Source organism: Sceloporus undulatus, chromosome 2 (assembly GCF_019175285.1).
Source record: "Sceloporus undulatus isolate JIND9_A2432 ecotype Alabama chromosome 2, SceUnd_v1.1, whole genome shotgun sequence".
NCBI lineage: Eukaryota > Metazoa > Chordata > Lepidosauria > Squamata > Phrynosomatidae > Sceloporus > Sceloporus undulatus.
The window spans coordinates 178,909,024-178,933,641 of record NC_056523.1 but is presented as its reverse complement, the minus strand read 5'-3'; the positions used below and the strand labels follow the sequence as shown (position 1 = coordinate 178,933,641).

Below are 24,618 nucleotides of genomic sequence, written 5' to 3'. Positions count from 1 at the left end.
AGGAATTGTAGCTCCAAAAGTTATTTTTTCCATGCTCTGATTGAGGGGAGGTTGCATTTCCCAGGGGATCACACACACTCATATTTTGAGCAGCTGCCCATCATGTGATATCTTCTGTATGTTGTTACAGTAGATTTCCCATCATCCAGGTCAATAGGCCCATGAAGACTCAGGATTATGAAGTTTGGAGTCCACCACATCATAGTCCTAATGCATCTGAGGAAGTAGAGTGAAGTCTACAAAAGCTCATGCTACCAGCTTCTTTCTTTCAGTTAGTCTTAAAGTCCTGCAAGATCCCTTAGTACATCTAGAGCAGTGATTCCCAACCTGTGGGGCGGGACCCCATTGGGGGTCGAACAACGCTTTCACAGGGGTTGCCTAAGACCATTGGGAAACACATATTTGCATGTAGCAATGAAAATAATCTTATAGTTGGGGGTCACCACAACATGAAGAACTGTATTAAAAAGTCACGGCATTAGGAAGGTTGGGAACCACTGCTCTAGAGGAAGGATGCACTTAAGAGTATTGTATGTGCCTGGGTGTAAAAATATGAGGTTGTTGTTTCCTGGGTTTCATCTTCCAGTTCTAGTTCAGAGCTTCTAAAGAGTGAGGAGAGGGAACAGTTTGTAGTAGTAGTAGTAGTAGTAGTAATAATAATAATAATAATAATAATTTATATTTCCTGCCTCTCTCTGTGGATCGAGGCAAGATTACAACAATAAAACAACAATTACAAGATTAAAACTGCAATGTCATATAAAATCCACTCAATAAAACAATATACCATTACCAATACAATGTACTGACTAAACTGTCATTTAAAATACATATACTGTAATTACAAATAGAGGTGGAGTATTTCATACTCTCTTTAACAGATTGGGTGGTTTGTGCTTGAGAATGAATGGTAACTCTGAAGAGTCCACTGACAGTGAGACTGGGAATGAGAGTGATGCCCATGAAAGGGACCTCTGATTTGCTTGCTGTTCTCCTCCTCTGTCTTCCACCACAGCATGAGGCTAAGATCCGTTCACTCACGGAGTACATGCAGAGCGTGGAGCTGAAGAAACGGAACCTGGAGGAGTCCTATGATGCTCTGAGTGAAGAACTGGCTAAATTACAGGCCCAAGGTATGTGTCTCTGATTATAGGCCCCCATCTGCATGGGCCAAATGAAATGTCCTCTCCTCAGTTCCCATAGCGAGTATTCCTAATGTTGCAGGGCCAGTCCCTAGTTCTGGTGTGAACTATCCGGAGGATGTCTGGCCAGATCAGCACTAAATCCACCATATACCCTCCCTTAAAATGGTATAAAAAACTCACCATTTGCTCCAGACCTTCCTAGAAGACCTGGAGCCCTCTGTTGTGACACCAAGTGGCTGTTTAAAACGCATCCCACAAACGCCACTGCAACTACTGGTGAAAGCCACTCATGCTGAGGTCAAAATGAGGCACCTAGCCATGTGATCCCTGCTAAATGCCTTGTTCTGACCTGAGTGAGTGACTTGTGCCAGTGGCAGCAGTGCCAGGTGGCACAGTGGGATGCATGTGCAAATAGCTGCCTGGTGTCGCAATAAAGTGCCCAAGGTAATGGGGGGATGTCAGGGCAGCTCCAGGGGCGGAATACTCTGGGTTCAGGATGACCAGATGTCATAATCACAAAGGAGGACAAGGCACTACAGTATGTAGGACATTAAAAAAAAATAGGACATTACAAAATGAAAGCTAAAAACATTTACATAAATGTAAATTCATACTTCTTAGTCATTCTCAAAATGGAGGACATTTTGGAATTCCTCCTGGACAGAAGGCCAAAATGTAGGACATGTTCTGGAAAAGGAGGATGACCGGTCACCCTGTCTGAGTTGCTCCTGGGGTATACTGGTCCATGCGGACCCAGCTTAGGTTATGCTGCAGTTTTATCTTTGTTGCAGAACATCTAGGTGGAGTTGGTTGCAGAATGTCATTTGGAGACTGTCATGGTAATAATGTGACTCTGCCAAAATTTCTTAAAACCTTTCACTTCTTTTCACCCTGTGCCACCACTGCCACCAATGACACTCAAAGACGGGACTCTCTTAAGTGTCTCCTGCACTATAACTTTCTTCAGATGCCAGCACTCTGGGTTTCAAATTTCCCCCCAGCTTGGCACCAACTATTATTTGACAGCCACACACCCACTATCTAATGTGCCCCAAACCTAAAAGACTTTTCTCAATGTTGGTAGCGTTTTTAATGTGTTTCTGAAATCACTTCACACAGCAGCTTGTTGAAACAAAGTAATAAAGTGATTTACAAGTCGGGCTGAATACAGTATCTCTTTTAGTGGATGGTGTTCACAATGTATACGGTGTATAAATACTTTATTAGTTACACAGTTTGACAGTTTCTTTAGCTTGTCTTTGTCATTGGTTCTTTATAGCTTTATATATGTTTCCTTTCAGACGAAAGGGCTAAACAGACTGGCGATAAACACTGGCATCGGGGTGGAGTGGGGGCATGGCAACCGCCCAACCTGACTTTGCCCCAATGCCGGCGTCACACCACCCGCTTGACTGCATGGCAGGTAGTGTCACACTATTTCTTTGGTGCACTGGTTAGACATACTGCGCCAAAGAAACTCGGAAAAGCCACCACCAGAGCGGTAAGGGTGGCTTTTTGCTGCTCTAAAAAGGAGTGGCATTTTGTAGAGCTGGCAAGGTGCTGGATTGGGCCCATGGCGTGCAGTTGCTGCAGACCTGATCCAGTACTGAAAGGGGTGGCATCAAGCCACCATTTTGGGGCCGTCAGTTTTGCCACTAAGTTCTCACATAACCGTTATTAAACTTTTGTATTTTATAATCCTCCTGGTTACCCGTGACTCCACTAATCACCAAACACTATGTCTCCTGTAGGACACTACAACAATTTAATTAAGGACACTCTTTGTCCCTTTCTTGGGTACCTAAAACCCTAACTGCCTTCACAGCAGCCTAACCTAGCTTCAATGGCTTTTCACCTCTCAGGGCACAATAACGATCAACCCCTTTCAAACCTGCTCCTTCCTCTTATATACTCACTCCTGGGAGCATCCTTCACCTTTTCCTGGCTTAGCTCCCATTGGCTAGTGCCAAGGTTGTCCAAAGAGACTATTTGGAAACCTGATCCTAGTTAGGTCTGTTGTAGGCTTGTTTGCCCATATGTAATCCTTATCACACTCCTTAAAAAAGAAAAGGGAAAAAAAAAACACCTACCCTGAGAGTTAAAAAATAAAAACTCCACCATCCACACTGCTCTTGAATAACTGCAGTCAAAGGAGGAAAAGGAAGAAGGATCGAGGAAAAGTTACATTTTGAGATTATAACTCTCAGAATCCTTCATTCACCATGGCCACTGACTGTTGGGGCTGAGGGATGCTGGGAGTTGTAGTCCAACCAACTAACTTTTCCAAGCTTTGAGTGAAGGGATGTTGCATTTCTCTGCCACCCCTGGGAACCAGCCTTTGGTTGTGCATATAGCTTGATGGAGGCATGATGCTCTTGCTCCAGGCTTCAGTTTCTGTGTCATCTCCCTGGGCAGCTGAAAAAATAGATTCATATGCTGGATGTTATCTGTAAGTTCCCAATTAATATTACTATAACTGAATGCATGTCAGCATTCATTAGGCTCTTGTTGATTTGGTGCCCTTCAGATGTTGTTGCTACAAATCCCATCAGGTCAATAGCCAGGGGTTATGAAAGTTGTAGTTCAAAACATTGGAGAGCACAGGTGTACATACCACCTGTGTTAAAAATTTGCTTAGGAGGCCACATGATAAATCAAGGTGAGGAGGATGAAATTTCAACTCAGGTATTCTAGACCTGGACTGAGATCTCTGTTGAATTTCAGCATTCCCTCATGGATTCTTCTACATCTCTCCCACAGAAACTGTACATGAAGTGGGCAAGGAGCAGGACCTGATCCAAGATACGGATGAAGTCAAAGTAAGTAGGGAGTCCTTGATGTGCCCTTTACCACTAGGAGAACCCTCCCATACATGAAGAAAGCATCTCCCTCTTGAACAAAAGTGGGGAACATGCAGTGGTCCTTCAGATGTTGGACTGCAAGTCCCATCAAACCTAGCCAGCATAGTCAGTGGTGAGGGATATGTGGAGTGGTAGTCCAAACAATACCTGGGTGGCTACCACATCTTCCCCTCCTCTGCTCTTGAGCAATGGATTTGCCCCTAGGCAATTCTCAGCAGAAAGGAGCTAAGCTGATAAACAGTCCGGGGAAATGTCTTATCAGACTGCCATTCCAACCAGAAGTTCCAAATAGTCAAAGAACACCAAGAGAGTGTAGGGCTGCTAGATGTGTATATCCTAGGCAGGGCCAGCTCAAGATGTTTTCATGCATAAAATACCCCTCCAGCACAATTCCCTGTACACAAGCTACCAGACAAGTGGTGAATTTTACTTCAATGCTGGCTGCTTCACTGCTTGTAAGGACCAAAGGTGAGCTGAGGGGGTGCAGAACAAGCTGTGCAATATACATACTGCTTTGCCCCCCCCCCCCAAATATCTCAGCACCATTTTCAGCTTCACAGGATCTTTTACCTGAGGCAGCTGCCTTATTCTGTCTAATGATGAGGCCATCCCTACTCTTAGAAGAGTACCACAAAGTTAAATGAACAAATCAAATGGGAACTGAAACAGAAGACAGAGCAGGAATATGCTGACTTTCTGAAGGAAATATAGTGCAGGTAGACAGTAATAAAGGTATTTGTGGAGAGTATTCAAGATATGCTGCCTTTGAGGAATGCTGGGGACTCTGTCTATGTTTCTGAGTGATTTCATCCCTGTTACACAGAAGGCCCTTGAACTGCAACTGGAGAGTCACCGTGAGGCCCACCACAAGCAGCTGGCACGGCTGCGTGATGAGATCAACCAGAAGCAGAAGATCATCGATGAGCTCAAGGAGTGAGTCATCCTAAAGCTGATGGTAGTCCAAGTTGTCTCCCAAGAGCTGGATTGTGTGATTCACCAGGGGGCAGGGAAAGGAAGGGTCTCTCATGAAACCTGCTGTGCTGGGTTTGAGAGGAGGCTGGGCTTACTGACAACATCTTACTTGCTAAAGTTGTGGGATGCTGGTGTGGGCTGGAACTGGGGTCAGGCTTGAAGGATCTGGCCTTATGTGAAGATGAGGAGAAGCAGGATAAGAGGAGGTGGTAGAGGAAGAGAAAAGGCAGCAGTAGTAGTCAAAGTGCTTATTTGGAATGGGAACCAAGAACAAATATGGAACCAAAATAAGGCAAAAGCATTTCTTGGGTTACAGACAGTGTACTCTGGCACAGAGCAGCAGCACAGTGACCCATGCCAGGCCCAAGGTATTTGTGGCTTGAGGTGGACAAGAAGGTGCCTCTCCAGTCTGCATAAGAACCTGACCAGAGGGCCAGTTGAATCTTATTTCAGTACTGTGGATGGATAGCATCCCACATCATAGCAGAGTGCAGCAGAGCCAGTTTAGAGCAGGGATGGGCTACCCCAGGCCTTGGGGCCACATATATCCTCCCACCAACTTGGCCCTCTGGGGTTCTCCAAATGGACATACCCCCTTCCCCATGAAACCATGATTTGGTGATTTCCTAGCTGTTCTCCCCCATTCTAAAAGTTCAAAATGCTCTCTCTGAAAATTTAGTTGCTAACAGTAACAATTTTAAGGCAAGGGATCTTAAAGCACTTTTGAGACTAATCGTGCAAAAGAAGTTGCAGCTTTTGTAGACCAGGTCGATTAAAGTTTATGCTATTTCTTTCATACAGTTAGTTTGAGAGGTACTACAAAATCCCTTTGTGTATTGATATTCCAGATTAACACATCCAGATTGATATTCCAAATTATGTCTCTGAGTTTTAAAATAAAATATGCTGGGTCCCATTCATTACTGGAATGTGTCACCCAAGAACCTTGACACAGAATGCAACCCTCAGGTTAAAAGAGGTTCCCCATTCTTGGTTTAGAGAAGTAGTGGGCCAAGTGCAAGCCATGGGTCACATGTGGCTCCTGGACCCCACTTCTGTGGCCCCTGAAGCCTTTACTAGTCCCTTAATCTTAACTCCCTCAATCCTCCCAAATTTTAAAAGATTTTTTTTTTTTTTGCTATGATCCTCTGGTGAAAATCATCTAAAAATCATACCCAAAGCCCTCCCAAATATGTGCAAAACCAAGTTTAAATCAATGTTTGATGGAGTGGGGGATGTAGACTTAATAGATCCAGGTTCTATTACCCACTGAGCCACAAAGCTCATGTGGTGACCCTGCTCCAGTTACTCAGCATGGCTGTTGTGAGGATAAAGCGAAGAGGCAGAGAGCCGTGTATGTCACCCTGAGATTGTTGGAGGAAGAGTGAAATATGAATATGACTGAAAAGCTAGAGTCACAGTTGTATCACACTGCGTGCAGTATCTTGGGAAGGGGACTCTCAAGGACTAAATAACGTACTAAGTTGCCTTTGCCTCCTCATCCAGAGTGCTTAACCTTGGCTTGCCAAGTAGCTCTCACCCTGCGGGGTAAAGCTGATGAGGAAGCATGTTAATCAATAGGCATGACTGCTGACCCTCTCTGTTAGCATCTTTGCTTATTTCCATATTCTGTCCATGCCTAGCTTGAATCAGAAGTTGGAGCTTGAACTTGAGAAACTCCGTGCTGACTATGAGAAACTCAAGAGTGAGGAACAAGAGAAATCGCAGAAGCTTCAGGAGCTGACGTGAGAGAGACCCTCCCCCTTTTCCCTTTCCTTTTCCCATTCTTTTAGTGATCACAAGATAAACAGGAGGGTGGTTCTGAGAACAAGCTTCTCTAAAAAGACCAGGAAAGGGGAACATGTGGCCATCCAGAGGTTGTTGGATCTCTGCTTCCATGATCCCTCATCACTGGCTGTGCTGCTGAGAGTTGCAGTCCAACAACTTCTGTTTCAGGCCACATATTTCCTGTATTTGGTATATAGTAACTCTACCTAGTACCTAGTACAAAGAAGTGACTGTAGTTTAAGGGTAAAACAAATGTTTTTCATACAGAAGATTTTTGGTTCAGTTGCCAGCATCTTCAATTTAAAAAAGCAAATGATGGGAGAGACCTTAACATTGGCTGCATCCACACTCCGCTCTGCTCTGGGTCTACAACAAACTCCAACTCCCAGAATTCCATAGCCTTGAACCAGAAAAGAGTTAAAGCGGTGCCAAACTGGGTTATTCCTCCATTGTGGATGCAGCCATTGAAGTTGTGACTAGAAATGTCAGCTTGCATATCAAAGCTATACAACTAAGTCAGAATCCCCTTTCTGTTTCTCTTCCCCTGCAAAATTATGCTGTCTAGCTTTTTCATCTTCCTGCTCCTGACACTATTACAGAGTAATTCCAAAATGTACAGGTACAGAGCTGCCTCTTTTCCCCTGAGCACTGACATTCCAGCACTGAGAAACACCCAGTTTTAAGGAGCTGGCATAAATACACAAGGCCTTGTACTCCCAAATCATTGCACTTCATCTGTCCTTCACTCCTCCCCCTGCAGCAGCCTCTATTGGAAATTACTCAAGCACAGAATATGTCATATTCTTATTTATGCTCCCTTTCAGGCCCACATGGGGCTTCTACTCTGAGCAGAGTTCAAAAATATTCTAAAACTGTAGCCAGGGGGATGAGGCACTCAGATCCCGAGTGTGAAAGGACCCCTGGTGCTGATTATATCATGCCTTCCAACATTTCACAGATCAAAGCTGGGACACATGTGGCCCAGCAACATGACCGTGTGGTCAAGATGGCAGAAGTTATTAAAAAGAAGAATACACAAGCTAGGAGATGCTGCGGCTATATGCTTTTGCATGAGCCTACTGTGAAGGGAGAAGTTTATTTATTTATTTATTTATTTATTTATTTATGGTATTTATACCCTGCCCTTCAGCCCTAAAGGCTCTCAGAGCAGCTTACAATTATTATTATTTTTAAATAGATGGTTCCCTACCCTCAGGCTTACAATCTAAAAAGATACAACACAAAAGGAGAAGGGATGGTGGTGGGGAATGGGATCAGGTCCAGCAGGTCTTCTCTCCCTCTGAGGCCTGGACCAAGGCAGATGGACTGGAGGGAGGGCTCTTCTTCTTAATCAAGGCCTGGCGCATTGGAGCTGGGCCTGCATCTCTCCCTCCATGGCCAGATGGCACCAGATGGACTGGAGGGAGGGCTCTTCTTCTTAATCTAGGCCTGGCCCAATGGAGCTGAGCCTACATCTCTCCCTCCATGGCCGGAAGGCACCAGATGGACTGGAGGGAGGGCTCTTCTTCTTAATCTAGGCCTGGCCCAATGGAGTTGGGCCTGCATCTCTCCCTCCATGGCTGGATGGCACCAAATGGGCTGAATAGAGGTTGTGCCCCCTTTCCCCCACTGCTGGAATTAACTGGGTGAAAATGAGACAACAGAAGATTAATTGGGACTGTCCTTGCCAAAGTGGGACAGTTGGAGGGTATTATTATTATTATTATTATTATTAACCTTTATTTATAAAGCGCTGTAAATTTACTCAGCGCTGTAATGCAAACACAGCTACTGGTAATTGAATACTGATGATACTATCATGCTTGAGGGCAACAGTAGCGTTTAGGGACTGCAGGATAGCCCATCTGGCATATACAAGTGTTAGGAGTCAAAGAGAACAAAAGGGGGTCTGCTCCCTTCCATATGTGCAGTCTGAAGTGCTTGCCCCACAGCTGCCTTAATTAAAACCCTTTAATTCTCCACCCCGTTCATTTTCTCCTCCACTAATTTGTGTAAGATCTTGCACGAAATTTTGGATCAAAGGGATCCCCCGCCCCCAGTTGTGACTGTTACTCTGGCTATGCTGGAATCTAGTGTCTGACAGATTGGCAGCATCTACTTAACCTGTTAGTTACACTTCAAGGACTTCGACTGAAATGCTATAAAAAGGCTCCCCACCACCACAAACATGCTCTTGACCTGCCTCTTGTCTGCGCTTTACAGATTTCTGTACGAGCGACATGAGCAGTCCAAGCAGGACCTCAAAGGGCTGGAGGAGACTGTGGTAAGTAGCAAAAGAAGATGTAAAAGAAAGAAGAGGGAGATCAAAGCCCAGAGTTGTTTCATTTCAGCCCTGCCTTCTTTTCTGTGCCACTCCAGGCCCGTGAACTCCAGACCCTCCACAACCTTCGCAAGCTGTTCGTTCAAGACGTCACGACTCGAGTTAAGAAAGTAAGTACTGCTTCCTACACTCCAGCATTTAGGTAGTACATCCTGCCTGAACATTGTGCCTTCTACCTGTGTCAGATTGTGGCTTTTGTCATCTCCAGCCAATGTGGTCAGGTCAGCTGGAGGTGAGGGGACTTGTAATCCAGCACAACCAGAGGGCCCTGAGTTGGATGATGTTGCTGTAGTGTTTTAGACCCCACTCCATGCTGCTTCAGAGATCATGCAGTGTTCCAAAAACCACTCTGCACTATCTCATTATAAGAATAATAACAAAAGAATAATACTTCTAGCCTGCTATTAGAGTTCTTTATGGCAGGTTAGAAGTATTATTCTTTTGTTGTGGACTGGAGGAGGAAATGAGCTAACACTACATGAAGGTGGCTGAACATATTCATCGATGGGGGAGGTGAGATTTGATCTGGGGCTTTCCTGCTTTCCTTCATTGTGTTTATTAGCTTCTGCTCTATACTAGCTGTTCCCCTCTGAACTCTCTGAAATCCACAGTCCCAATATTATGGCCTGCTTCCTTGCCAGGAACACATTCTAAAGTACTCTGTTATGCCATGGAACTGTCCACAGTTCATATGCCAGCCTGACATGCAACCTCATAGCTATTTGGGATCCAGGCTGAACAAGGAAGCTTCTTACAAGCCTGGCTGGTTCTGTCAGTGCTGACCAGTGAAATCAGGGCCTTTAGTTTCACTCACCAGTCTAACCTCTTTCATCACTCTAGAGAGGCACATATCCATTCTCTGCTTCCTTTTCAGAGCGCGGAGCTGGAACCCGAGGATAGTGGGGGGGCTCATTCCCAGAAACAGAAGATTTCCTTTCTTGAGAACAACCTGGAACAACTTACAAAAGTTCACAAACAGGTGAGTGGAGGGGTGGGAACCAGAGGATCACATTAGGGGGTGGCAGTGGGTGGGGGGTATATGAGTTGGGTAAAGTAGCTGGTGAGTTCAGCCTTACCCTCCAGATATTTGCTGGAAATTCCAGTCTGGATGCTGTACCAGTTTTTGCCACCCACCCAAGACCAGCCTGGCATGGACACAGCATGGGCATGTCCTATACCATTTCAGGGTGACTCACATTCACATCTTTGCTGAATATATTGCCCAGGCCTGACCCTGTAGCTATTCCCTTCCCATTGTTTACATAGGCTCTTTCCTGCTACCCTTCCATCAAAATGGTGTTACCTCAGCCAACAGAAGTTACAGATTTCAGATCCAATGCTTCTTCCAGTTCATCACTAGTTTGTACTGATCAGTTTTCCGTTTCTGCCCATCTGCAATGTTGTGCCAGTGTGCTAACAAATATTTGCTAAGCAGTCCCTCTAGAGTGATGGTGCTTCAGCAGAGAAGATGTTTTGGTTTGAGTGAGAAAGGCTTTCTACCATTTCTGTGAGGCTCCACTGATCACCTTGGTTTGTGTTGATGGTACTGATGCTGTTATGAGAACTTTGCGATTGTTCTGCTCTGCTTCTAAACTGATAATTGTCTGCCCCTGTTTTGCTCTGTTCTTTGCACAGTGTGCATTTCCTTTCTGCTCACCTTCTTTCCTGCTCTGGGCAGATTCAGCTCAGTGCCAAAATTGGTTTGCATGTATGATCCTGTGGGATTTTGCAGCTGTGTCGGAAGGAGTAGGTGCGGCATTCTCCAGATAATCAAATGATGATGAGTGACAGCTTAAAGAGGAGAGAAGAGAAGAGAAAGTGGATGTCAATCAGGATGAAGTGTGTGTGTGTGTGTGTGTGTGTGTGTGTGTATGTGTGTGTGTGTAGTGTGTGTGTGTGTGTGTGTGTGTGTGTGTGTGTGTGACAATAATGCCTCTTTTACCATTGGGGTGGTGCTTGCTAATTGCACACCAGTCCAGACAAAAATGGCCAAGCTGGAAGGGATGTTGTGTAGGTGGAGGGGTGACTAAGTCTCAAAATGGATGCTGACCTGAGCATTTGCTGCATCCATTGCACGCACTGCTGCCTTTTTTTCTCACTGCAAGCTTTCTCCAATAGGTTGGCTTGCCCATCTTTCATGCTGAAAAGTTCTCCTTCCACTTATCCCTGCTGTAAATTCAGCTCCCCTAGGATTCTTTCTGCTTAGCATGCTGTGGGCAAGTGAAGAATGTCCTGCCTCAGAGCTCAACCTCATCGAAGAGAGTTTTCTTGCTTTCATCAGAAGAAGGGAGGGAAGGAAGGAAGGAAGGAAGGAGTAATGTCCTCATACAGCCATCAGTTTTATTTTATGGTGTAACATGTCCCTCTCTGGGTCTTCAGAGTGGGGTTTGGCTGGGGACTCTACCAGTATGCTCAGTTGCTGTCTGTGTCCCCCTTTTCCCATTGCTGCTGCATCCTAGTTGGATCGCTGGGTCTCCAAGGTACCGTACAGCCTCTCGCACATATTCACCTGCCTGCTGGGCTGGTCAGGAAATGTTTGCACTTGGTGACCAAATTGGGAGCACAGAGGTTTTTTTTGGTGGGGAGGGAGACGAGTCAGATGTCTTATTTCCTTCTCAGCATTCCACTGCCATGGCAACCCTATCCATGATTGATTCCTGTGGTGTCCTCCAATGTTAAGCCCCACTTTGCTACCAAGGCAACTCCAGCTATTGTGGCCTGCACGGCTGACACAAAGACCACGTCCTAAGCCAGTTCATGTGTGTCTGTGTGTGGCTTCTATGGCATCTGGTAATTCTGCTGCCATGGCAGCTTGGACCACGTTTGGCCTGCACAGGAGCAGCTGCTGCCCAAAGGGATTTAAACTGTTCAATAAAGGCAAGCTGCTCCTTGCTAAATTCTCAACAGTATTTCTCTCTCCCCTATTTCAGGACTTAGGTTGAGGCTGGATTGGATATAGCTAGTCTTAGACTCGGAGTAATCTCAAAGATTCCTATAGATATCTGTAGAGACATCATTCATCCATCCTAAACCCATTGTATGTATCAGCTGATACATGTCCCCTGGCCTGCAGTGTCACTCCCTGGATGTGGGAGCCATATGTTATCATCACAAACATTTTCTCCCCCTCCCTTGGAGGCTGTGCTGTTCAGTGGCTTCCCTGCTAATTTCTGTGGTACTGGTGGCTGCCCCTTTGCTGCTTGTCCACCTCGTGCCATTCTGCTATCTCTTTTGCATGTCACAGCTCACCCACCTGAGCTTTTGTATGTGATTGAAGATTAGGGATTGCTTTGGCTTGGAGAAGGGAGATTCTCAATTTTTGCTTCCTCAGTTTGCTCTCCATAGTACTCCTAAGCATGGTGCATGGCTTGGATCTATGGTACTTGGGCAAAGATTGGGGCCCACCAGCTCAGAGAAAGGAAAAAAGGAAGGAAGGATGAATTATACTTGGAATGGGGAGATGTTTGTCACCAGAACCCAGGGTAAATACAGGATAAAGTTCCTGTGCCTTCAGTACAGGGGTGGAGAACACATGGTAGCTTTTCAGTACTGGTGAGCATAGCCAATGTTGAATGGTGATGAGCATTGCAGTCCAGTGACATCTGGAGTGTTACCACATGTTTCCCCATCCCTCTTGAATAGGAAGGACTGGAGTAGATGAAAGAGCTTACACCCTCTTCTTCCATTAATCATCCTCCTATAGTGGAAGCAAACAACATTTAATCAAAATCTACTTCTGTACAACAGCTTATATGCCTGAGGGCTCTACTACTTCTTTAGTCGGGCAATTTCAGGGCTAACTCCACTGTGTTTCTTTGTAAACAAGGTATTCAGAGGCATAATGTAAAGTCGAAGGCTTTCATGGCTGGCATCCATAGTTTTTTGTGGGTTTTTCGGGCTATGTGGCCATGTTCTAGCAGAGTTTCTTTCTGACGTTTCGGCAGCATCTGTGCTTCTGCCAGCCACAGATGCTGGCAAAACGTCAGAAAGAAACTCTGCTAGAGCATGGCCACATAGCCCGAAAAACCCACAAAAAACTATCAGAGGTATAAGTTTAAGCATCTTGACTGCCAGGGAGCATTGATACCAAGGGGCACTGATGCCTCTGCCTCAAGGTCAGGAGCAAGTACTGTCATTCTTGAGGAACACATGGTGTGAGAGGACAGGAACAAGTTCAGCTGCTCCTTTCTGGAGAAAAAAGTGGAATGATGCTAAGGCAAGAATGGGAAACCCTGGGCCTTCAGGTGTTATTGGACTGCAACTCTGATAATACGTATCCTTCCAGAGGAAGGTGAAGTTCTTTTTGTTCCAGCAAGCTTTTGAGGACTGATTGCTCAGGGAGAAAGGTCCTTTCAAAATGAATTGTTTATTTGTTGTTTACTTTCAATGGACATGCTTTTAATTTCATAGATAGTTTAAATGTGTTTTTAAATTTTATATCTGTAGCTATTTAACCTTTGTAAACCACGTTGAGTCCAAGACTGGGAAAAGGGTGGGAAATGAATGCATGAATGCACTTCACCACTGGATATTCTAGCTAGGGCTCCAGGGAGTTTCAGCCCAAAAACATCTGGATAGGCAGTGTTGTCCTCTCCAACTCCCACTCCAGGCCAGCCTTCTGTCACCTAGTTATTTCCAGATAATTGATCTACAACCTCCATTGTTGACAGCCAACATGACCAACATTGGAATGATGGAAACTGTAGTTCAACATGTCTGGAGGACACTGAGTGGAGGAAGGTTCCTTTAATGCAGAGGTTCTCAACCTCTGGTTCTCCAGATGATTTGGACTTCAGCTCCTAGGATCTGTCCTCATTATCCATGTCAATAGGAGCAACAGGGAGCTGAAGTACAAAACAGTGGAAGAATCAGAGGCGAATAGCCCCTGCTTTAAGATGTGAAGGTTCTGGGTTAGGAAGAGCAGAAGTGGTATCTGTTGTTTTTCTAGGGCAGTGGGAAGAAAGCAGAATGCCACTGAGCTGAGGGATGAGAAGTGTAGGAAAGTACATATTGGACTGAGACCAAGCACAAGTGTTTTATATCTGCATCTCCTCTTCTTTACCTCTCTGTCTTCCCTTCTCTCTCTTTCCTGCCGACCTGCATCCCAGCTGGTTCGTGACAATGCAGATTTGCGTTGTGAGCTTCCTAAACTGGAGAAACGTCTTCGGGCTACGGCTGAGAGAGTTAAGGCCCTGGAGGGTGCACTGAAGGAGGCAAAAGAAGGTGCGATGAAAGACAAGCGCCGTTACCAGCAGGAGGTAGACCGCATCAAGGAGGCGGTGCGCTACAAGAACAGCATGAAGCGCAACCACTCTGCACAGATCGGTAAGCAAGCAGGTTGAAAGAGGATACCATTAGTTGCCAGTGGATTACTAGGGCAATCTTAGGCATGTTCAGTGGGACTTACTCCCTAATATAGGTGAGGGGAACATTTGGACTCCAGCTCCCAGAAACCCCAGCAAGCCTGATTATGGCATGGTAGTGATTATGGGAATTGTCATTCAAAAACATTGGTAGGACCAAAGATTCTGCAGGCTGCTCCAGTAAGTATGTTTAGGATTACAGCCTCAGTCAGTTTTACTCTTTTCTCTCCGCCTGTTTCTTTATCTAGTAAGAGTTCTAAGGATGCTCAGATATTTTTTCCATTATTTGTTCCATGTGCATTTGGAAGTATAGTTATGTGTAGATATAGGTGAGCCTTTAGACATGGCATTGTTTTCTCTACTTTAAAAAAAATGCTGTGTGGAGACAGCCCAAATTCTCTAAGTCCAAAATGTTTTATTACCGGTAATTCATCAAAAAGGGAGGGACTTTAAAGAGCTGTCTATATAAAATATGTTTACAGAATCATTACAGACATCATTCTGTTAAGGCACAGTCCACATCTGTGAAAGCAGATCAAATATACTAGACACCCATTAACACAATCACATGTAGTCCGATAAATAAATCTACTCTGTCTTTTTGCCAGGAGCTGAAGACATTTTGTGGATGAATTTATTTATGTAGTGTGGTGTGCGGTTTTAATTTTTTAATTGTTCTAACTTTTTAAATGTTTGAATTATGCTGTTTTTTACCGTATAGTGTCGGGTAACTATAATTAACTTTTGTATTTAATGTTTTAGCTTTATCCTTTTAAATTGTTGTAAGCCATCTTGAATCCCACTTTGGGAGAAAGGAGGGCTATAAATTCCACAAAAAAACAAACAAACAAACAATCATATTTCAAATTTCATTGGTTATCATTAAATTTTAAAAAATACCACAATCAACCATTTATATACCACACATTTCATCCTCACAGATTGCAGATATTGTGAATATTCGTAGACATAATTTAGGGATCCATACAGAGAAGAAGCAGGCCAAATTCCATGCTGTTTGTGTGTTTCAGTCTCTATTCTCCTGTGACATAAAACAGTACAGTAGCATCTACCTCCTTCTTGGTAGTTCTCTTTTCTGACCAGTTCTTTCCTGCATCTGGTGCTCCAGGAAAAGGTGTGCACAGCTCATGTTGCGTTGTGTGACATCAGCCCAACTCCACCCACCAGGCAAATGTTTTTATCCCAGTGCTTTTGAGAGCAGAATCCCACTTGCTAGGATGTTCACCCTATAGAGACTTGGCTGGACAGTTCTGTGAGCTTGTTTTGAGAAAGCTGTTAGCTGTGTATATGCATGATTTATATGGCTGTTCTACTGAAATGTGGGTGTTTTAGTCTTACAAGTTTGCTGCCACAGGAACCTTTGGCTCAGTCCCGGACTGGATCCCCCTGATGATTTGGAGTGTGTTATCAAGTCTGGAATTTTATAAAAATACCCCCAAAATCCCTATCCCAAAATGCATCTGTGGAGGTAATCAGGTGGCCCCTTTTCCCTGGCATCACTTGATCATAGGAGCCTCCAAGCAAGCTCTGCATCTATAGGGTGAAGTATGTCTCCTGATGACCCTAATGGAAAGGCATTATGGGAGCTGCCCCTGGCTGCCATGACCTGAAAGCGGAGAGACCACGTAGGCAGCAGCCTTACTTAGGAGTTGCAAACAGGAAAGATTCCTTCACACCTAGGAGACAGATTTATGACTGGGAGATGTTTCACAGACACAATCCATTCTGGCAACAATAGTTTTCCCATGGCTGGGGATGCCTATGGATCAAGTGATGTGTAAATTTGGTTTACTTTGATGTAGGACAAGAGCCTCCACTGGCTACGTGACTAGGAACCTATAAAAAGTTCAGTTTTTCCTTTGTTCGAAGTTCCATGTTGGTGGCAGGCAGGCACTCTGTCAGTCTGCTTCTCCTGGTTCCACACACCCCTTTCCCATTTTCCTTCAGTGTTGCTGCAGCTACTTTGATTCCAAGGGAAACCATTGCAGGCAAGTATTTCCATTAGCAGGCCTTGTGTTCTCTTTCCATTTTTCCTCCCTTTTCTTCTATTAGCCTTGAGTGATTGCATGAGTGAATGTATGTGTGTGAGTGTGTCCCCCTGTGCATCAATAAACTAGATTAAAATTCAAAGACTTTGCCTTTGCCTCAGTTCCTGGAAGTTCTGGTCCCTTCGTAAACAGGCTGGGATTCGATCCGAGAGGGGTACTTGTAAGGAGCCCCATATTGGTGTGTTGAGCTAATTAATATTCCCCAAAATTTGAGCAGATATCCTTACAAGTGTTATTCCCCTAATTCCTCACCATTAGCCATGTAGTTTGAGGCATTTGGAAGCTGAAGTCCAAAACATCGGGAGCTCTTGGACTAAGTAGATTCCTAATACATTTAGAATTCATAAATGAATGGATATATTTTATTACATGTGTGAATTACATCCCTTTGCAGCCAAGCCAGTGCGACCAGGGCACTACCCTGCTTCATCCCCCACCAACCCCTATGGTGTCCGCAACTCTGACTGCATCAGCTACACTAACAGCCTCTTCCAGAACTATCAGAATGTCTACCTGCAGAATTCTGGCAGCACTGTGCAAGATAGCTAGTGAGTATTTTTCACTGACCATTACATTCAGATGTGCAAATGAGTACTTTTGGTTCCTTAAGTCATTCTGTGACTTATTCAAGGCCTTCTTGTTGGGTCTGCCTACTTCAGTTCCTAGGTCTATTTTTTGAGGAAAGAGGTAGTGGTTGGAAAGTCTGAGGCATTCTCTTCCACAAATCGATGTACCACCTCTTCCCTAATTTTATACAAAGTACTGAGCTGAACTGTCCACTCCTTACATTAGTCAAATCAGAAGCTCTGGCTCACCACTAACAGCAGCATACAAGATTGACCAAGCAGAGAGGTTTTTCTGTAGATCCAGACTGTGAAAGTTTAAAAGAACTTTAATGAACAGGAAAATGTATGGGGTACTTCTTATTACTGTGTGTGGAAGCAAGTTATGCTGCCTGACAGATATTTGTGGATTTTTCAGAAATGTATAAATCAGCACTTACCTAGTCAACCTACTTTTTAAAAGATTGCCTAAGATATATTCAAATTGTGATCTGGGGAGATGAACTCTTTGCAAGTTTATTGCAACATGTACAGATCCAATTGGGAATTTCCCCCCCTTCATTAGGACATAAAAACATGGCTATGGTAATTGCCTTTCAGTCAGAGGTACAAAATTCAGGAGGAAGAATCAGGCACAGATCTGGCTCGTTTGTGAAGCAAATAGTCTTATCAGTGCTGATGATTTTATGAAGAGATGTGTACTTGTACCTGTGAGTTTCCCCTTTTCCATGTGTTTTCCATGCTACAAGCCATCCACAGAAATGTTGTGATGACTCACACTATGAGCACATGATTTCATTAGATTTCGTGTTTTCTCTCAGTCGCCCTTTTCAACTTGTGGTTGACACATAAGTCATTTCTCCCCAAGTTTCTTGTGAAACATAACATAGGGGTCCTGTAATCAGCTGTAGTGGCTGTAGGCGATTCCTCTTCCCTGAAACTGCTTTTACTGTAGGGTCCTTATACAAGCAAAGTGAACCCACAATGGTATATCTGAGACTGTGGGGTTCAGACCTGCAGGTCACCATTCAGCCTTCACATCTCACTTTCTCTTTCTTTCTTTCTTTCTTTCTTTCTTTCTTTCTTTCCCTCCTCTGCCCACCTAGCTTTACCAATGCCTCATCTAGCAGTGGAAGCAGCTCCTCCAGTGCCCCACTGGCCTCTTATCGGAAGCTCAATGTGGATAATGGTAAGGATTGATACATGTACAGCCAGGCTGAGGAACCCGTGAGTCTCCAGGTATTGTTGAATCTCTACTCCCAGGAAGCCTGGCTGTTCCCATGAGAATGGTCCTGAGGAGGACAGGTGTCCAGCATCATCCAATGGATTTCCTTATCTCTGACAGAGGGTAAGGGGGAAGCAGGGTAGTTCAGGAAGGTATATACCAGGGTAGGCAGCCATAGCCATTCCCCCAGTTCTTTTGGATTCCAGCTCCTATCAGCCCTATCCAGCATAACCAATGGTGAGGGCCTATGAGAGTTGCAGTCCATCACACCTTAGAGGGCCACATACACTTACCCGTAGTTCCCATACAAGAACAAGAACCTCTTGTTCTTATTTCTATTATAGTAAGAATTTAACCAAATGTCAAGGGATTTTTCCTAGTTTATGACAATATTCCCCCATTCTACCCTCAATCCTGTTTTTCCCTCTCATTGTAGAGATTCGAGTGACAGATATGCCATTCCACCTTGCAAAAAAGCCAGAGGTAGGAAAAAAGAGAGACTGAGGGCTACCTGAGCTCACGCTAGTATAAACTCTATAATTACTGTGGCCTGTCCAGAACTTGTTGGATCCTCTACTAGTTGGCAATGCCTGTGGTTAGTGCTGATAGGAGTTATAGTCCAAACATTTGTAGGTTGTATCTTGCCCACCCCTGTTTCATGGTGATGCTCATGCTACAGGACACGGGTTAGCCTTCTAAGTATTGTTTGATTGCAATTCCCAGGTCACCATGTTCCTCACCATGCATTATGCTGGCTGATGCTGAAGGAACATGCAGTCAAATGACATCTAGAGAGGCACATCTTCCCATCCACTGCTGTGGGGAGAATGCTACAAGGCTGTACCTAACACACCCCATTTCCATAGCAAGAGTATTAACAAATGAATAATAACTTGGGTTTTTGATGCTGCTGTTTTGATCTTCCCCCATGTTTTTTGCCTGGACTGATGCACAGGAAATGCCACAGACATCAACGACAACAGGTGAGAACCCACAAAGAGGGACTCTTCAGAGGGAGACATGGCCTAAAATAGTTCCCCCAGCCATTCAGGATTATTGGGTCCTGAGAGAGACTAGCTGTCCACTTGTGTGCACAGAGATGGCTGGAGAACCATTTAGCATTTAAGTGGGAAAGCCTCAGCTGCCAGGTATTTAACTTTCCCTGTCCTGTAGAAGTGACCTGCCCTGCGGTGTTGAAGCTGAGGACCAAGCCAAGCTCTTCCCCCTTCATCAGGAGACTGCAGCCAGCTAATAGCAACAGCACCACAAATTGCCCAGGGAGCCGCAATACACCATCAGGTACATCCCCTCCTCTGCTCTTAACTTGAGTTGGTCACCAATTTTAGGAATTTATCATAGCCTCTTCTAGGAATCTACTGGGCTTCTCTTTCATTTCTCTCTTCCTTTCTCACAACACATACTAGATACCCTATAATTAAAAAAAGTTTTAATTCACATTTCAGTGTATCCATATCTATCAATACTGCATAGGATCATAGAAAGGGGTGTTTGTAATCTGTGATAAAGAAGGCTCCTGCATGGAGCTGTGTGTGTGTGTGTTTGTTATTCCTTGAAATTCACCCATTTGCTCTGTCCATAAGCTGCCCCTGTTCTGTGACTGTACCAACTGCAGAACTGCATCTCTTAACATGTACAAAGAAAATGATAGTTTACTAGGTGCAAGAATTCAGCATCCTAATAATCTTAGTGTTTCATTAGGGTGGACAAGTGCAGCCTGTTATGTACAACCCCCGGCCCCATTTTATGGCTATTGGAGGTCCTCAGGCATCTTTTAAATGTTCAGGCCTCCCCACAAAAAATTGGTCATTTTTTCAGCCCCAAACTCTTACCCCACCTCCCACCCCCATAAAACAGCGTAATTTTGCTCCCAACACTGGCTCCCAACCCTCTAGCAAAAAACTGACAGAAAATCATAAAACTTCTGGCTTTGGTTTGGTTCCGAAGTAGTGATCTAGCCTGCCAAGGCGTTTGTTATTGTTGTTGTTTTGGAGGGAGGGTTAATGTTCCTTGCCCCCATTACAGTTGCCTGTCCCTGATCTAAGATGACAGTGTGCACAGCAGTGCAACATCCAGGAATGTGCAAATTGTTCCCCAGAGAAGAAGGTAGATTTATGGACATTTTAAACTACAACTTCCATAAATCCTGACCATTATCCATGTGGGGTTGATGAGAATGGTATACCAAAATATCTGGAGGGGAAATGGTCCTCTCGCCCCATACTAAATGAATATTTGGGTCTGATTGAATAGTCCAGATCTTATCATCTTAAAGAAATGCTGGCAGATGGAATTGCTAAATGAAGATATGTGGGCCAGGGTTCAGCTCCATGCGGAAAACCTCATAGTCTGGCTCCTTAAGCTCATTCCTATCTTCTCTCTTCCCCCTCCTTTTCTTCTTTTTTTCTCTTTTCTTAGTTTCTAATTGGGACGGAAGCCTCAACTCTGCATGCTGCAGCCTGGCTTTCCATGACTTCTGCTACAAATGGGCCCTGTTTGTGTGTCCTGCTCTCTCTGTGTCCTGTATATTTATCCAGCTGCTGCTTCACTTTCTCACTGTTTCTCTGTCCTACTCACTTAGTGGTATACTCACTTATATCCTTGGGCCCCCTGCTCCTTAGTCCAGGAGGCAGTTGCCCTCTCCTCTCTTTTCCTGCCTCAGTTGCCTTAAGGGACTGGTTGCCATTGAAGAACTGTGATGTAGAAGCACCCTCCTGGGGGAACAGGTGCCTGCCTAAGAGAAGGGACTCAAGGCATTTCCCTTGTATCACATTGACCCTAGCCTAATGGAAATCTCCCTCCCCATGTCAGATAGGCCTTACTGTACCCTATAGGAATTGGGCATTACCAGGTTACTGGCTAGGTAGGTAGGCTGGGACAGCTCACCTGTTATTGGCTAACTGCAAAAATGTGTGGAGCATCCATCACTCAACCCTTGTCTTTACAAAGGGTTTCTCAAAGGGCATAAAACATGGAAAAATAGCTTCACATTTTTGAGCCTGCCATGGTGCTTGAGCCTCAACTGTCTTTGGACTTGAATTTCCAGTTTTACCTGGGTATATCTAACAGGTGAAGTTCACTGTGACAGTTCAGAAACAGCTAAGAAACCAATCCAAGCATGCAGAAGTGACTTTCTTCTTGCTTGCTTTCAAAGCTTGGGTAGTCATCTCCTCCAGCTGGCGTGATGGTTTTAGGGACTACATATCTTTTCTGAAGTTGATCACTTACTGGCTATCAGTGGAAATGAAATAGGAAATTACAAAATAATGGGAGCCATAAGGGGTAGAGAAGAAGGGTGGTTTTTGTATGAGCCACCAACTAGGCAAGAGGAACACGTAGGCAGTTCCATTTTATTCTGTGAAGTTGAGAACAAGGTAATTTGGGTTGGAGGAGGAAGATTAGAGTTTGCAGAGCACACTGGCAGAAATGTGGTTACCAGTTCTCTAACACTGTCCTGAACAACTGCAACTGATGCACATCCTGGAGGGCAGGCTAGGGTCTAATGATACTGCAAAGTGAGATTTTTTTTAAAAAAAATTGAGGCTGCTATCAACATATTTTTGGTTGTTCCCTTTTTGTGTCTCTTGATAGCTGGCTCAGTGGCCTTTAGTCTGTGTTTCCATATCTATTCTTAAAGGGAACAGTGAGTCCACTGCACATCTTCAATTAATGTCACTATTTCTGAATCACACTGAGCAGACTGGGTTGTGGGGGAATGGGGAACGGCAGACTTTGGGGAGAGGATAGGAGGAGGTTGCAGATCTGCTTACTGTCAGATTCCTTAATAGCAGCAGCCCTGTTTGACCTTCTTGCTGGACTGCTGACACCCCGTCACTTTACCTCTGTCTGCTCAAATCACACCAAACGTTGCATGTTAAAATATTTAAAAGTTTATTTAAATAAATAAATAAACAAATATGTTAAAAAAACATTTTGTATGTAGTTGTGTGTCAATTAAAAATCATGCAGTAGAATGGATAAACAGCAAGAACAAGTAAATAATCTGAAATGTGTAAAAATATTAATTCACTAGGAAGTAAGGCTTTAGTATCGCAGAAAGAAAAAAAATATGCCTGGAAAATAGAATAGCATCTTCGGCTGAACCAATGTAGGTTGTAAAAACATTCAGATTTTTGAATTTCACATAACTCTTGTTATGCTTGATGAAAGGAATGAAGATTTCAGTATTAAAAGAACAAGAAGCATGGCACTGAGTTAGTAGTGCTTGAAAAACATTAACACCATGTTATCCACATATTAAAATCCTGTATTATTGGCAGCAAGCAATTTTCGCCTCTAGGTTGCCAACAAAGGGCTGAAGGAGCTGATGGTACATACCTTACAGAGTATTCCATGTCTGCAAGAAAGCTGTTACAAGGGATTGTAATTTCCAAATGACTCCCCTTTGACTGTTTAATGCAGAGGCCCAATTTGTCTCACAATTTTTATTTCTGTTTTTTGGCATCCCTACTAGTTAAAATCAACACTTGTCTATTATCTTATCCATACAGGCTGTGTTTCAAACATTGTGTGTAGTAAAACTAAGCCCACTCTTTAATGCTACAGCTCTCTTTAAGCTTTGTAATACCTCACTCATGACTGCACATGTGTATTTTACAAAAGTGTACTTTGTTGACAGGCAATGAGAATGTTAAATATTAATTTGATTGTTTGATAAGATACACACCTGCCTTGGGCCACTTTTGTTTGCTAGTCAAAGCTTTCCATGATCCGCCTTTTCAGGACAAATCCACATCTTTCAAAGTTGTTTATCATCTTGATGACATGTCAGATTCAGAATAAATCAACACCATTTATTCCTGGATTGTATCTCAAGTGTTTGATGTAGTTTCCAAGTCAAACTTATTCACAATGAACCCATAATAAATTTTATTTTAGGGAAGGAACGTGCCTCATTAAACTTCCACTTGTCATATCAGGAGCCTGGGGAGGGCCCATGGTTAAATGGTAGAGCACATGTTTTCCATGCCCCAAATACCAGATTCAATCCTTAGTATCTTCAGCTAGGAGGACCAAGTAGGGAGATGTGAAAAGTCTGACACTTCTTGAAAGCTCCTGCATATCAGAGTCAATGTTAGACAGGCACCCCCACACAGCCAGATCATGACATTTTCTTACCTGAGGCAAGAGCAGAAAAGGCCTCCACTCCAATGATGATGATGATGATGATGATGATGATAATCAAGGCCAAGATTCATAACAAGATTCATTTTCTTATATAAGACAAAAAATCACATACCTCTGCCCATTCCTGACAATCGAAAATATGGCGATAACAAAGTAAATGACAATTTCATGACCCCAAATGTGCTATCTGAGGTGGCCACCTCACTCTGCTTTATGGTAGCACTGGCCATGGCATGACATATAGTATATTGCAACAAAGCTATGTTCACTTTAAGCTTTCTATTTAAGACTTCAAAATAGCATGCCCATTTGTAAGTAAATCACCACTGACAAAGCAGAGCAGAACATGTGACCAAAAACCTTCAGTTAAAATTCATACCTCCATAATGTGTTCACTGTGGCCTTAGAAAAGCACTATATTTTAGCTTTACTTCTGCGTTTCCGAAATGGCGGTAAATAATCTACATATTGTAAAATATGTTAAGAATCACCATAAAAATACAAGTGAAGCACTCTGAACATTTGAAATACACTATATGAATGCTAAATATTATTGCAAAATTGGATGGCCATCTGTCGGGGATGCTATGTGATTTTATGAAATCAGGTATTGTTGCAAGTAAAAAGAGTATCGCAACTATGGGGAAAGTGGGAGAGCGAATCATACCTTGCTTCAGCTGTAAATTATGTTAGCATTGAACAATTACAGCTTCACCTCTCATTTCTAAGTCGTTTCTTAGTGGTGGTGGTGTCATATGTTTTATTTATTTATTTTAAGTATTTCTGTAAGTGCCTCCCAGCCTACAAGGGCTCTTGAGGTGACGAACAAATCAAAATCAATTGAAACAATACAAAGATAAAAGCATTTTAATAACAAATTGAAATACACTTTAAAACACCTAAAAACAGTCTTATACAGCATATAGGATTAGGATACACAATTTTAATCTTATCCCTATAGTCCAGCACAAATCATGATAGTAATTATATTACTGTACTAACTTTGTACTTACTATTACAAACCATTGGTATTTTACTAATAAGGCTTAAATATTCTAAATGCACCAGACCCTGTCCAGATTTTGGAAACCAAGCAGGGTCAGCCTTGATTAATACCTGGATGGG

The 24,618-nt window shown here is 43.7% G+C and overlaps 1 protein-coding gene across 2 annotated transcripts in view; it reads left to right on the top strand.

The window, feature by feature from the left end:
* KIF5A (kinesin family member 5A) overlaps positions 1–22,738 on the top strand; it is a 72,385-nt gene extending 49,647 nt beyond the window's left edge. Inside the window, exons 17-30 of one of the 2 annotated variants that reach the window (XM_042453734.1) lie at positions 1,016–1,133; positions 3,906–3,964; positions 4,830–4,939; positions 6,622–6,723; positions 8,990–9,050; positions 9,146–9,217; positions 9,982–10,086; positions 11,567–11,587; positions 14,216–14,432; positions 16,934–17,087; positions 18,209–18,291; positions 19,283–19,310; positions 19,501–19,626; positions 20,764–22,738. In XM_042453734.1, coding sequence (XP_042309668.1) covers positions 1,016–1,133; positions 3,906–3,964; positions 4,830–4,939; positions 6,622–6,723; positions 8,990–9,050; positions 9,146–9,217; positions 9,982–10,086; positions 11,567–11,587; positions 14,216–14,432; positions 16,934–17,087; positions 18,209–18,291; positions 19,283–19,310; positions 19,501–19,579 — 1,209 coding nt within the window. In that variant the 3' untranslated portion in view covers positions 19,580–19,626; positions 20,764–22,738. The remainder of the gene's footprint in view (positions 1–1,015; positions 1,134–3,905; positions 3,965–4,829; positions 4,940–6,621; positions 6,724–8,989; positions 9,051–9,145; positions 9,218–9,981; positions 10,087–11,566; positions 11,588–14,215; positions 14,433–16,933; positions 17,088–18,208; positions 18,292–19,282; positions 19,311–19,500; positions 19,627–20,763) is intronic. The other variant, XM_042453735.1, reaches the window with a different exon arrangement.
* Positions 22,739–24,618: the final 1,880 nt, after the last annotated feature.